General features: G+C 43.1%; 3 protein-coding genes across 3 annotated transcripts; 1 reads left to right on the forward strand and 2 right to left on the reverse strand.

Moving 5' to 3' along the window:
* Window positions 1-185: 185 nt before the first annotated feature.
* Window positions 186-3898, reverse strand: cib3 (calcium and integrin binding family member 3). The gene is made up of 6 exons (XM_062404204.1): window positions 3746-3898; window positions 3037-3071; window positions 2576-2687; window positions 2058-2205; window positions 545-740; window positions 186-453 (listed from the first exon to the last, which is right to left on the reverse strand). Exons 1-6 carry the CDS (start codon window positions 3794-3796, stop codon window positions 432-434), a joined length of 564 nt encoding a protein of 187 aa, XP_062260188.1. The 5' UTR covers window positions 3797-3898; the 3' UTR covers window positions 186-431.
* A 1136-nt stretch (window positions 3899-5034) lies between these two features.
* LOC133969033 (excitatory amino acid transporter 1-like) lies at window positions 5035-9018 on the forward strand. Its single transcript, XM_062405346.1, has 7 exons — window positions 5035-5284; window positions 5957-6094; window positions 6257-6464; window positions 7117-7350; window positions 7509-7703; window positions 8019-8153; window positions 8319-9018. The coding sequence occupies exons 1-7, from the start codon at window positions 5107-5109 to the stop codon at window positions 8455-8457; spliced, it is 1227 nt and encodes a 408-aa protein (XP_062261330.1). The 5' UTR covers window positions 5035-5106; the 3' UTR covers window positions 8458-9018.
* A 264-nt stretch (window positions 9019-9282) lies between these two features.
* admp (anti-dorsalizing morphogenic protein) lies at window positions 9283-11302 on the reverse strand. Its single transcript, XM_062405347.1, has 5 exons — window positions 11008-11302; window positions 10776-10912; window positions 10563-10679; window positions 10287-10476; window positions 9283-9707 (listed from the first exon to the last, which is right to left on the reverse strand). Exons 1-5 carry the CDS (start codon window positions 11300-11302, stop codon window positions 9283-9285), a joined length of 1164 nt encoding a protein of 387 aa, XP_062261331.1.
* Window positions 11303-12799: the final 1497 nt, after the last annotated feature.

A 12799-nucleotide genomic window follows, 5' to 3' on the forward strand; every position in this document is an offset into this window, starting at 1 on the left:
GTTTTGGTTTTCTTTATTGACTCGGAGAAATGGACACGGTCAGTTGAAGCTCGACAGCTCCCTTGACAAATGACTCTCATTCTTGGTCCGGTGAATCCAGGCGGAAGATTCTGACATGTTTCTTTTATGCTCTGTTGTATTTGAAAGAAATCTACTGTTGATCATAATTCATGTGCCTTATAATGATGGATCGGCCGATGCTCCAACCTGATGACAGTCGTACGGTCACACCTTGACTGGTGTTATTTCTGCATTTGGTACAAAATCCCAAATGTTAACAGGGATGATAAGATTAAAGATAAGATGAGTCATAGTACTTGCTCTGGTTGTGAAATGTAAAAAGTCTGTGAGAGTTGTTTTTTTGGGTCAAATGTTTGTACAAAATACACAAACAAGCAAAAACAAGATGCATAAGAAAGGTCCTCCTGTCCTTAAATCCTTATGTGGAAGGTGCTGCGGACAGAAATGAGAGAATTCAGATTTAAACAGAGTTAAAAGCTAAATGCACATTATATCCCGCGGTGCATGGGTGACGGTGGATTACCTGAGGAAGTCCGGGGCTCTAACAATCATGTGCTGGAAGTCCTCCAGCGACAGGCGTCCGTCGTTGTCCAGGTCGCACTCGTCGATCACCTTCTCACACACCATCCTCACCTCGTCCTCCGTCAGCTCGCTGCGGGTCAGCTTGTTCACGGTCTTCTCCAGGTCGGACTTGCAGATGAAGTCGTCATTGTTGAAGTCTTGGAGAAGGTAGATGATATATAGAGAAATGATCAGTTGATAAATCAATGACAGGAGAAAAAAAAAAGTCTCTAACTCAGGTAATCAGTCAAAATTGCTGGGTTTCTGAAGACTGTTCCTTTTTCTATCAACTTCGGCTTTGGGATATTGTGATTTGGAAAAGTTTCTGACATTTTTGGGCCAAGCTATTAACCAAGAAAGAATATGACAGAATAATTTATTATGAAAAGAATAAATAGCTACAGCGAGACATCCATCATACATAGGAATATATTCATAAATATGCCTGATTTCTTTCATCAAGATCCAGGAGTTGATCTCTGGGAAACCGTTGAATATGTAACAAAGCACCTGATCTCTCAATGTTACAGGAAATGAAGAAGAAGTCCTGGATCTGCCCCTGATCCACACACACCTGGATCATCTCCCATCCTTTGACCAAGTTGAGTTCCTTTCGATCGTTTTTTTGCATAACCTTGCTGATGAACAACCATAAACCCCTTGCTGGAAGTAATTACTCTTTACAGAGCTATTGTTGCAGCTGATATCTTGGAACAAATTTGACTGTTAAGATTGTGAGTGAACATATTTTTTTTAGGCTTTATACTTTCCCATGTTTCATTTGGCTTCAGGCGTCTGAGCTCAAGCATCTTCATCGTGATGCAACTGTGCTTGCACGGTGTGTCACCTTCCTTGATTTCCCTCCTCTGCGGGTCTGAATAATGGATGCAAACTTTCCTTGATCCATGACCACGACAATGTGAATGTAACTTCTTCATCTGTCATCGTTTGTTAATTAGGAGGGGGGGGGGGGGCTTTGACAAGCGCTTTGCCTCCATAATGGGCTGGTGAATCATTTATAACAACCCATGCACCATCCGTCATGCTTACAGCTCCGTAACTCTTCACCGTGCACCCTCTGTTGACATATGGTTGCACCATATTAAAATGCATGATTCATATTGTTAAACCCAGAAAAACAGTGGTTCATAACTAACTTTAGTTCCAGGGATTGAGGGGTTATGTTGCGTTCAAGTCAGGCCTGTTTTACATCAGGACACATTTTAATTGCTTGCACCATATATTCATTATTTGAACTTACTATCTTCCTGTTTGTAAATCGTCTTAAAGGGTTAGTTCCCACTGAAAATTCACTCAGCGTTCATATCTGGCATATTTTGGCTTCATTTCAGGGAGGATGTGTCGTCCATCTTTATAAATACAGTTTATATTGTGTTAAAAGTGAAGTCAAGCCAGTCTATACCTCTACAATGGGGACTTTCTTATGATTAAATCCTTTTTCCCCGATATTTTACCATAAATCTTGAAGGCGTAGTAAGCCTTGAGGTCCCGTGGAGCCATCTCACTCATGACTGAGAACATGTCCAGAAAGTCCTCCAGCGTCATGTTCCCCTGTCCGTCCTCAGAGAAAGCCTCGGCGATCCTCTGACGGAACGGGTTGTCCTGGACGCAGGGACAACACCAAGTTATTACGTCTCCAACACTTACAAAGTTTGGAAAAAGTGAAAGTCTGTGAGGGAAAGCGGGATCTCGACAGCCCCCCCCCCCCCCCCCCCCCTTCTCAGCACATGTCAGTGACCCGCGTGTTAACACACCTCTGGACCTTTTATCTCAGCACGTAAAGAGGCATATAATTGACCCATTCCCGCAGAGTGTGTCCCCGGGGACCCACCTGCTTTCTTCAAGTTTAAAGGAGTCGGGTAACATACAACCTGTCATAGAATTCTGTCGATTAGTTGCCCATTAATTATGGATCTGGCACACAGGGGGGGGAGCACGGGTCTGCAGGGTGTGCGCGGACCAGTGGATCTACCTTCAGCTCTGGCATGCTCCCAATCAGCTCATATGGTAGCTTCACATCTGGCTGGCTGGTGTAGTCGAGGGGAACGAGCTGCGGCGCCAGATCCCGATAACGGTAGAAGAGTCTGGGAAAGGTTTAAAGAAATGAACCTTCAACATTGAATTACATGAAACCTTGTGTATTCTACAGGTGCAAATCGGTTTAGAAAGATAATTAAAAAAACTCCTAATCAGCTCAAGGCATTAAAACATCTTGCTGTGGTTCTGAAATGCTTCTCCAATAGCAAGATTGGAGATCCCATGTGATCTCAGTGGTCACCTGCCCCACAGTATAACAGGGCTGCCGATACAGTAGTTTAGAGTTACAGGGCAGTACTGTGCAGAACCAATTTCAGCTGAGTCAGGTGTTTAACAATGGATATGACTGAGCGTTGTTCTGATACGAGTGAATAAACACCGGAGCCGTCTGCTCACCTGAGGATTTCCTTTCTGGTAAAGTAAGTACAGTCCTGCAATTGCAAACGAGACAGGAAAAACATAAAAGGGAGAAAGAAGGTGAGGATGTAGATGTTCTCGTTTGTTTGTGCTTCATTATCTGCCTGAAGACATATTCAGATCGTAGAAAAACTCTATGGGAGACATACATGTGAAGTTATTACTTTAAAACACACACTTGTTTGGTACAAAATACAACCTGGGGTCAGTATTTGGAGTTATACTGCACATTTTGACTTATCTATCAATTATTATTTTGTCATAAAGCAAATCCGAGAGTTCATTTTAACTTCTTTATTTAAAATGAAGAAGTTAAACCCTAACCCTAACCCTAACCCTAACCCTTTATCATATACATCATTTTATGTAACCCTAACCCTAACCCTAGTTTTATAACCCTAACCCTAACAACTGATGATTAACTCTTATGCAATTGTCACTAACTGTGTCAGACCTAAGTTAACATCCTGGTTTGGTTAAGTAACAAAAACAATATTGAATAAACAAACACCATCAGAGAAGCTTCGACCTAGTTCATAGTTTCCCTGAAGGATGCATCACTCCAATTCATTTTCTATTGGCTTCTAAATAATCCAATCGGCCTCAAGCCCTCCTCTGTGTGTTTAGCCCTGTTTACAGATGTCAGTAGTTTGCACTGAGCCGTATTCAGAGGATGAGGGGCACCGACCTGATAGGCGTCCAGCTGCTCTGCTGTGAAGATGGTCTGTTTGTTCCCCATGTCTGAGCCCACAGACAACGAGCCTCAGCTCCATTGCTGCTCCAGCCTCATCTGCCTCCGGGCCTGTGGATTTGTCAGATATGAAATACCGGGACAAAGGGAAGCCTGGGCCAAAGAGGAGATCAGGTGTCGGGCTGCCACCGGGCCCTTCGGTTCCCATTATAGTGGCAGCATTTCGTTGTTTTCTCCATTGTGAGTCGCAGCCCCTTTCACAATGAGCGCTGGCTGCCGCTCAGCATCATGCCAAGTGGTGTCAACCCCCTTTAGTGCCACACTATGGTCAACGCCCCCGTCCCGCTCAGGTTACACTCCTCACAGACAGGGTTTTGTAATGAGCAAAGATAGTTTTGCTGAGAATAAGGTTTAGTTTCATGGCACATAAATTAATCCTTGGATATATATTTAGGATTAGATTAGAAACAAGACCAGGGAATGGTAACTTGTGTCTATACCTAGTCTTAGTGGCACATTTGACACCAGGGATCAGGAGTTTCTGTCCCAGAGACTGGAACATCATGTGAAGATTGAAGGAACTAAACTGGTTTGAGTTGAACTTAGATTCCTATTTGTAAATATTAATTAAAATTACCTGCACAAGGATTCCTAAGGATAATTAGGAACTTCCTGTCTCAGATGGATGCTGAGATACTCGTCCATGAATTTGTTCCCTGTAGACTGGATTACTGTAATTCTTTGTTATCAGGATGTCCCAATAAGTCTGGGGAAAGCCTCCAGTTGGTCCCAAAGCCTGCAGCATATTACTCCTAAACTTAAAACATTTCTTTTTGATAAAGCCTACAGTTAGTTCTGGATCAGGGTAGTCCTGAACCATCCCTTAGCTTTGCTGCTATAGATCTAGACAGCTGGGGGAAATCCCATCATGCACTGAGCATTCATTTCAGATGGTTCCTATTTTCTCTGATATCTAATATCCAGAGCAACATTTAGTGATCGCTGAGTCAATGTTGTGTAGAAAGACAAATAGACTAAAAGCCTCTGGGTTAGGAGGAGCAGAAAATAGTTAATTAGAATTAGAATAAGTTATAATACTGGTTTTAAACTTAGACTAAAGAAAGTTGCGAGAGGGAAGTATCAGGAAGTTTACAGCTCTTCCTAAGGTTTGAATCGAGTTCTTTTACTGGATTTAGGCGAATGAAAACTACCTTCTACTTCTACTATCTTCTTCCAATAGATTTTGTAAATTTTCTCCTTTTCTAACATCTATACCTCACTGGATAACTGTTGTATTCTTTTGTAAAAGCATGTGAAGACTCCTCTTTCTCTCTTTTTGTCCTCAGTCTGTGAGCGAGATGCCTCTCTGCTGTAAGCCGAGCAGCGAGGACACTCTAGTTGACCGAGACAGGGACACATGTCCTGAGAACTCTGAGCCCTGGAGTTTGACTTCACTGTCTCTCTGGAAATGTAACGTTAAAGGTTTTGTCCGGAGAAATGCTTTTCTCCTGCTCACTGTGGTTGCTATTGTCCTGGGTAAGTCTGTGTGTTGATTATTGTCAGTTGAAGTTCTACATAATTCTCCTTGTTAAGTTTCTTTTAATCTCAGTGTTGAATGAATATTGTATTTTCATTTAGCTATAGACCAGGGGGAGAATGAACAGATATCATCACTTGTTCTTATTCACTGTATATAACTAAAAAGGCTGTTTCATATTGTTGTATATTCTTTATATCTCTGGCGTCTTGATTCTTAAATTCTCAGACTCTTTAAATACTCTCCCATATGTTATCCGTTAGCCCTTTTCCTTTTGGAATGATCCGTGACTTGGGAAATGATCTCTGACCTGCTAATGGCTGAAGTGCAGAGGGAATCTTCTTTAAGATACGTCTTCAACTTTAAGTACGGAACAAGCCCTTATCTGGTCAGAGATCCTCATAAGTGGAACCAATCTTTCTATATATTGTGTGTTCGACCCCGGCAAGTCAGACTTTCAGTATTTGGCTTGTGATTGTCTCCGGGTATAACATGGTGCCTGTCCTGACCTGCAAATCTTATAATCTTGTGTAATAAACATATTATACAAACAAGAACATTGAGATTCCTTCATCAACGTCAACTTCAACAACAACATCGGCATCTCGGCTGCATAGAATATACCATAGTAGCCTGACATGTTGAACACGGCTCCTTTCACCCTCCTCAAGGTGTCAGCCTGGGTTATGCTCTACGTGCGGCTAACATGACGGACCTGCAAATCTACTACTTCATGTTTCCTGGAGACCTGCTGCTGAGAATGCTGCAGATGATAGTGCTTCCTCTCATCATCTCCAGTCTGATCACAGGTTAGAGCCCAACATTGGAGAAAAAAGTTCAGCATTTCTCTGTCTCTAAATATCAGAAATACGCTCATTATTTTCAAAGGGTTTTCTATGTATTTGAACCTTACACGTTGTTATAATTCTAGCTGAAGTTGCAAGGTTGTTTTACTTGTCTTTTTGTTTCAGCCATGTCGTCAGTGGACAGGACGTCCTTGGGGAAAATGGGGCTCTATGCTTTTTGTTATTACTCGACGACCACCTTCATGGCTGTGTTCACTGGCATCGTCCTAGTGGTTCTAATCCAGCCAGGGAAATCCCCCACGCACAACTCAGTGTCCCCTGGTGGTACATCGGGCACCATGCAGACATTGGATTCCTTTCTGGATCTGATCAGGTGGGCGTGAAAAAGGTTTTGTCAAATATCTAATCCTCGTTAATCTTTGATTTTTTTTTTACCCTTGTTCTGGTTTGCAGAGATATGTTTCCTCCCAATCTGGTGGAGGCTTGTTTCAGAAAGGTGAGGTGATGCTGGTGTGTTTTTTCTCTCATGCTCCTTTTTCTTTTCTAGTCCCTAATGAGGATTTTCTTGTCTTTTATTCAGTATAAAACAATTTATTCTGAAAAGGAAACTCTCGATTTCAACATAACTGTAAAGAGTAAGCTCCATTAAATCATTCCCTTTTTTACTTTCTTTTTAAGTTGAACCTATTGTTGTAAGTGGTTATTATCATGAGGTGTACAAACATTACATGATTTGACTTTAGATAACACAACACCGATGCCAGGCACCATCGACGGGGTCAACATTCTGGGCTTAGGGTTTTTCTGCGTCGCCTTTGGCCTCGTCCTGGCCAAAATGGAGGATGAGGCGAAACCTCTGAAGGACTTCTTCGACTGCCTCAGTAAAGCCATCATGCGTCTGATGGGTGTCTTAATCTGGTGAGTAAAATAGGAGGACACGTTATCAAGCTGCTTCTACAGTCGCCCTCTACAGGCATTTCTCGTCACTACATCAGATGTTCTGCATCTCATCTGGTCTTCTGCAGGTATTCCCCGGTAGGAATCTTCTTCCTGGTTGCAGGACAGATTTTGAAGCTGAAGGACGACGGTGTTTTAGGACAACAGATTGGCATGTATACTCTCACTGTGACCACTGGCCTGGTCATCCACAGCTTTATCACCCTGCCGCTCATCTATTTCATTTTCGCACACAAAAATCCCTTCACATTCATGGCCGGTCTCCTGGAGGCTCTCACCGCCGCCTTTGGGACTTCATCCAGGTGAGATGCACTTCCAGGATTAACATCTCCATGTTATTACCGGAGAAAGATATAAAGACAACGATGGACGTCTCTCCAAAAGTGAAGCTCATTTGTATTATAGGCTATGAATAATGATGTGATCACCATTAAAGTTAATATATATGTTTACCCCCCAGTTCTGTGACGCTACCCATCAGCATCAAGTGTCTGGAGAACAATCTGAGAATGGACAAACGGGTGACGCGCTTCATGGTGCCTATAGGTGCCGTCTTGACTATGGATGGAACAGCCCTCTATGAGGCCGTCGCTGTCATTTTCATAGCCCAGGTTTACAATGTGCAACTTAATCTGGGTCAAATTGTCATTGTCAGGTACGATCACATTTTTACTTCACACAAAAGAAATGATATTTCTCATTGAAAAATGTAGTCATATATATACGTGCTGCAGATAAAGGTTAATAATACTTGATCAAATGTTGAAGAATTTATATATTTATTAATATTTAGGCTTCTATTAACTCATCATTAAACCGGAGCTTTTGATCTATAATCAAGAATTCATATGAATTCATTCAGTATTTGTGTGTTAACTTCACCATGTTTCTTCCATGTTGTTTTATTCACATGTATTTTCTTTTGTGCGTAGTTGATCATTATTGTTTGTTCTTATTCATGTTATTCCAGTATCACTGCGACAGTAGCAGCCATCGGTGGCTCTGGAATCCCACAGGGCGGCATGGCAACAATGGCTATGGTGCTGTCATCAACTGGCCTGCCCCTTGAAGGCATCTCCTATATCATCACAGTCGACTGGATGCTGTGAGTGTGTGTGTGTGTGTGTGTGTGTGTGTGTCTGTGCACGACTTGAAAACCTCACGACACAAATAGAGTCTGAACAATACACTGCCAGTGAATTTATGTGTATTATAGATAACGTTTGTGATGAGTTTCTAACATGGACACTTCCTGTGTGACTGTGGACAGGGATCGTTTGAGGACGACCACCAACGTGCTGAGCGACTGTTTCGGTGTGGGAGTCGTGCATCACCTCTCCAGACATGAGCGGCAGGCTCCCCCAGTGGAGTGCTTGGTCGAGGGAGAGGCAGAGAAACCCTTTGACTGACCAACCGTTAAACTCGCTTAATGTTCTTCCTGCAACAAATATACGCTTTTTGATTTAGGCACAAATTATGCTCAGGAAAATATGGCAACGATAGCAACATTAACAACTATCATACTATACTTCTTATTTAGCTGCTTACCGATTAGAAACATCATGTAAATAGTAAAAAAAATCTAATTCAGGAACATTTTCAAGCATAAATGTTGCACGGATACATTTAAAGGAAGTGAAAACAGTGTCTAATTTCACAACATTCCTAAAAACTCTACAGGGGTTTAATTTATGTCAGAAAAATGAATGAAATTCAAGCTAATTTCTGACAACACTTTTTCAAACTGCTGCTTCTATCTGAAATGTTTGAGCGTTTTTCGACAAAATGTCGTTTTTTGAAAAAAAAGAGGCTTTAAATTAGTGTTCATTGTTTGACGGAACACACACATATCAGTATATTAAATTAACTATTTCTTGTGATCATACAAACTGCACAGAGTGGACCATGGTGTTCAGGAAATAATTGCGTAGCTTGGTTTGTCACGACTAATAAATTCAAATCGTATTCTTTTTCTTTGCACCATTTATTCTGAATCATTCACACCAGAGAACATAAAATATACACATTTACATCTTTCACAGGATGTCTCTTCCATCACTGCCATATATTATAATTTATGGATATTTACATATATTACAAAGTCACATGTGGGACAGAGCACATTACTCATTGGGATCAGCTGAGTTTTAAAGGGCAGTAGGTCTCAACGTCCCCAAACTCGACTTACATTGTGTTTTCTAAGAATACATGTGCTGTCGTTTGACCGGTGGATGTCAGTGGCAGCCACAGCTGCCCGCCACCATGTCGTTGTACTGTTTCAGCACCACGTTCTCTTCATCGTCGAAGTAGAGCAGGTTGATGGAGAAGAGCTTGTCCGGCACGCAGCACGGCGTATCGATGCCCTTCATCAGCTTCAGGGCGTTGATGATGGACTGAACGGTGGCGTGGTTGGTTGGCCTCATGTTCTGGCCCAGGGGGAACGGGCAGGAGCCTTTGCAGTGGTACGCGTTGTAACCCCTGGGAGAGACGATCCAGCCCGACCAGCCGATCTCCTCGAAGTCCACGTAGAGCGGCTGGCGTTGGCAGGACTTGGACAGACCCTCCTCCTCGCTGTAGTCCAGGGAGCGGGCGCTGCGGGAGGGCGGGCCTGCAATGGGGGCGTGGGGCAGGCTGGGGGTGACTGGGGTATCATTCAAATCTTGTGGAGGAAAGGAAAACTTTATGTTAGACATCACGCTTAGGTTCTGTATGTGCAAAGTTAAGTTATAAAGAGTACGTTTAAAGTCAAGCTTAATTATTGTTATGTTCACATGCATGGAAGCTGTTCATGCCTCTGGATAAATCCTAGGGGATTAGCTTTGATAAATCCAATGTGTTTAATCCTTACTTGTTATCAGTTCTACAATAAACCAAATGACACACATATTGCTTGTATTCAAATAATTTGAATCTAAAATAATTTCTAAAACATATATATATTATTATATATTTATCAAGAATACGACAGAGTGAATTGTTTCTAAACGTTGAAAGAAGGTGAGTGCAGAAATAAGTAATTCGTCCAGTTTAAAATGCACAAAGGTTTGTTTGCATTGTTGATGTAGACTCAGAAATCACCATAGATCAAGTAAGATTAGATCAGAATGAGGGGGGGCGGTGGGGGCCAGAGCTCCATCTGGGCTTCAAAATTCTTCTCTGCACCCCTGCTCATCAGCAGTAAAACCACAGAAATGCCCGAGCTGTTTATTTTTTTACCAAACTGACCAAAGAAACTCACCTGCATTCTCAAGAGTAGCGGAGCGGCGTCCGTCATCGGTGAACAGAACCAGCATGGGCTGCTTGCTCTGGTGGTGGCTGCGTCCTGAAGCAAAGCGGATCAGTTTCATATCCACCTGGCTTCCTCCCAGGGTCTGGACCACAATATGGAGGCCCAGGTTGCTGCCTTCATCCACCATCCAGGAGCGGACCTTCAGGAGGAAGAGCACGTCGGTCAGTTCAAATCCAAAATATGCTTCACATGATTCAGTGTTTGCACAGAAGAGGCTATACTTACAGCTTGTGTGATGGTGAAAACCTCCCAACCAGTGGAGTGGACTGGGATGAGTCGAGAGGACAGCAGCTTCCTGCCCTGTGTGTTGTTGATTTTGTCAAGCAGCTGATAAACACTGACCTGGAGGAAACACAATGAAAGGAGCCAAACATTAGACACATCCAGGAGAGAGAAGCATCATTGACTGTTCTTTACTGATCTCTTCATGTCACATACTTGGCAGAAGTGGTGTCTGTTGAAGGTGACTGACGCCTGAGGTCGCAGCTTGAACAGATGCAGCTCTGCAGTCAGAATCTTCTCTGTCCTCGCCACCGTGGACAAATTGAACCTGAACTCCACCTGCTCACTTCGCACTGCAATTGAAAAGGACATCGTTAGAAACCAAACACCCTCCCATCACGTCTCATCTTCTGCAGGAGCCCGTTGAAAAGGGCATGTTAGATCTTACGTTTGTCAAAGAAGCTGCGCACAGTATTCCCCTCCAGAAGGTACGGGTCCTTGGTGACACCGTCCACGTCGGCCACGGTGTTGTACAGGTCGAGCATGTACTGAGGTGCCTGCTTGTGTCCATGGATAGCGGGAGGGTCCTCCATCCCAAAAACCTCCAGGAGCCTCTTGATGGCGGCCGAACGAACCTCCTCGGACTCATCCTCTGCGGTGAAGTGATTCTCCAGGTAGCTGAGTGAAGGCCGTGCGGCCACCGTGCACGCCAGGGCGGCGAAGCTGAGCGCGAACATGAGCATCTCTGCGGCGTGAGTGGGTCGGTGGCGCACCGGTGTCCTGGAACATCCAGCCAGAAACTTGGAGTTGGAGTGACTGCGGGATCCTGGAGGCTCCACTTTTTATATCAAATGCCCGGGTTCGCTCCCCAGTGCCCCCGAGGTCTCGGTAAACAGCAGTAAAGATGCTATTTGGTCGCAAATGTAAATCACCAATCAGCGAATGTAAAGGGGAACTAATGGCAGCGTTAACAAGGTGTGACCCCCACTGTAGATTCCATTCAAGCCCATTGTCCCCACGTCTGGCAATAAAGGCTCAAATAAACTAAGTCCAGCCTTTGGCACAGACCAGTGAGACCAGTGCGTGTGTCGTTGTGGGATATTTATATATATATATGTATCTGATATGCAACCTTAAACTGTAAATAATGTGAAGAGACTGAACTTAGAGCTGATCTCCTGAGGAAGTGCGGGCACCGTGGGAGGTTAACTGCTCCTAAATGATTCCATTAATTTAGAATAATAGGCACAGTGTTTTAGGTCGAACCTATTACTTCGACAAAGAGCCTGGTGTCACTGGCTACACGTCGAGAGATTAACATAACTGCTTATTCACTTACAGCTGGATAATTACCACAACTTCTAAGTTGTATTTTCTTTTTTTTTGCAAGAAATCCAAATGGAGCGACCTCCTCCGTGGCACAAACTGGCGTGTTGCGCAAAAGCGCTTCACTCGAGTTTCCTGCCTCCCCATAGCAGACGAATCTCTTTATAACATTTACAACAATTTATATTTTTCATTCTGAATATAGTTTACTGTGTGAAATCCCCCCCAAATATTTCCATAGATAATGGTTTCACACTGGAAAGTTGGAATCTGCTCGAGCGTTTATCCATCATATCCATTTAGACACATAACTATCTAATCCATGTTAGATGGTTTAATATGTTAACATTGATTTAAAAAGTACATTTCTGGAGTCTGCTGTTTGGACTGGGTTTAACTAAATCCAGTAAATTGTAGTTCAGAACCCAGCGAGGAAAAATGCGCACTGGGCCATTTGGTCCCTGTGAACTTTACGCACAATGACGCACGAGCAGGAGACAAATTGAGACCGAGAAGAAAAGTGCTCCCCCACACTGTAATAAACATTTAGGAGATCAAAGTTTTCTTTTCCGACGCGGCACTTTCCAAACAAGCCATAAAACGTCTCTTGAGATGAAACAGACTGTGACCGTCACAGAAAAGTGTTGTTTCACACTTTCATATCAAAATAAGGAGCCAATAGCCACGTGCACGTGTGTTGTTTCAAAGGCACGTTTGAAAAGTTGTTTCGCTCATCTCTTCTTCAAAGCTTCATTCTAAACATTTAACCCCAATACCTATTCAAATCGATTTCAGATTTCATTGATCCTTGTCATTAAAGTCTCAGACTCAGTTCGGCCAGTATCTCATTGCAGTGTAGATTAACTTTTTTTACTGCACTCAAACAATAACTATACAGTTTGTGCTTTTAATCA

This window comes from Platichthys flesus, chromosome 14 (assembly GCF_949316205.1).
Source record: "Platichthys flesus chromosome 14, fPlaFle2.1, whole genome shotgun sequence".
In the NCBI taxonomy this organism is placed as follows: domain Eukaryota; kingdom Metazoa; phylum Chordata; class Actinopteri; order Pleuronectiformes; family Pleuronectidae; genus Platichthys; species Platichthys flesus.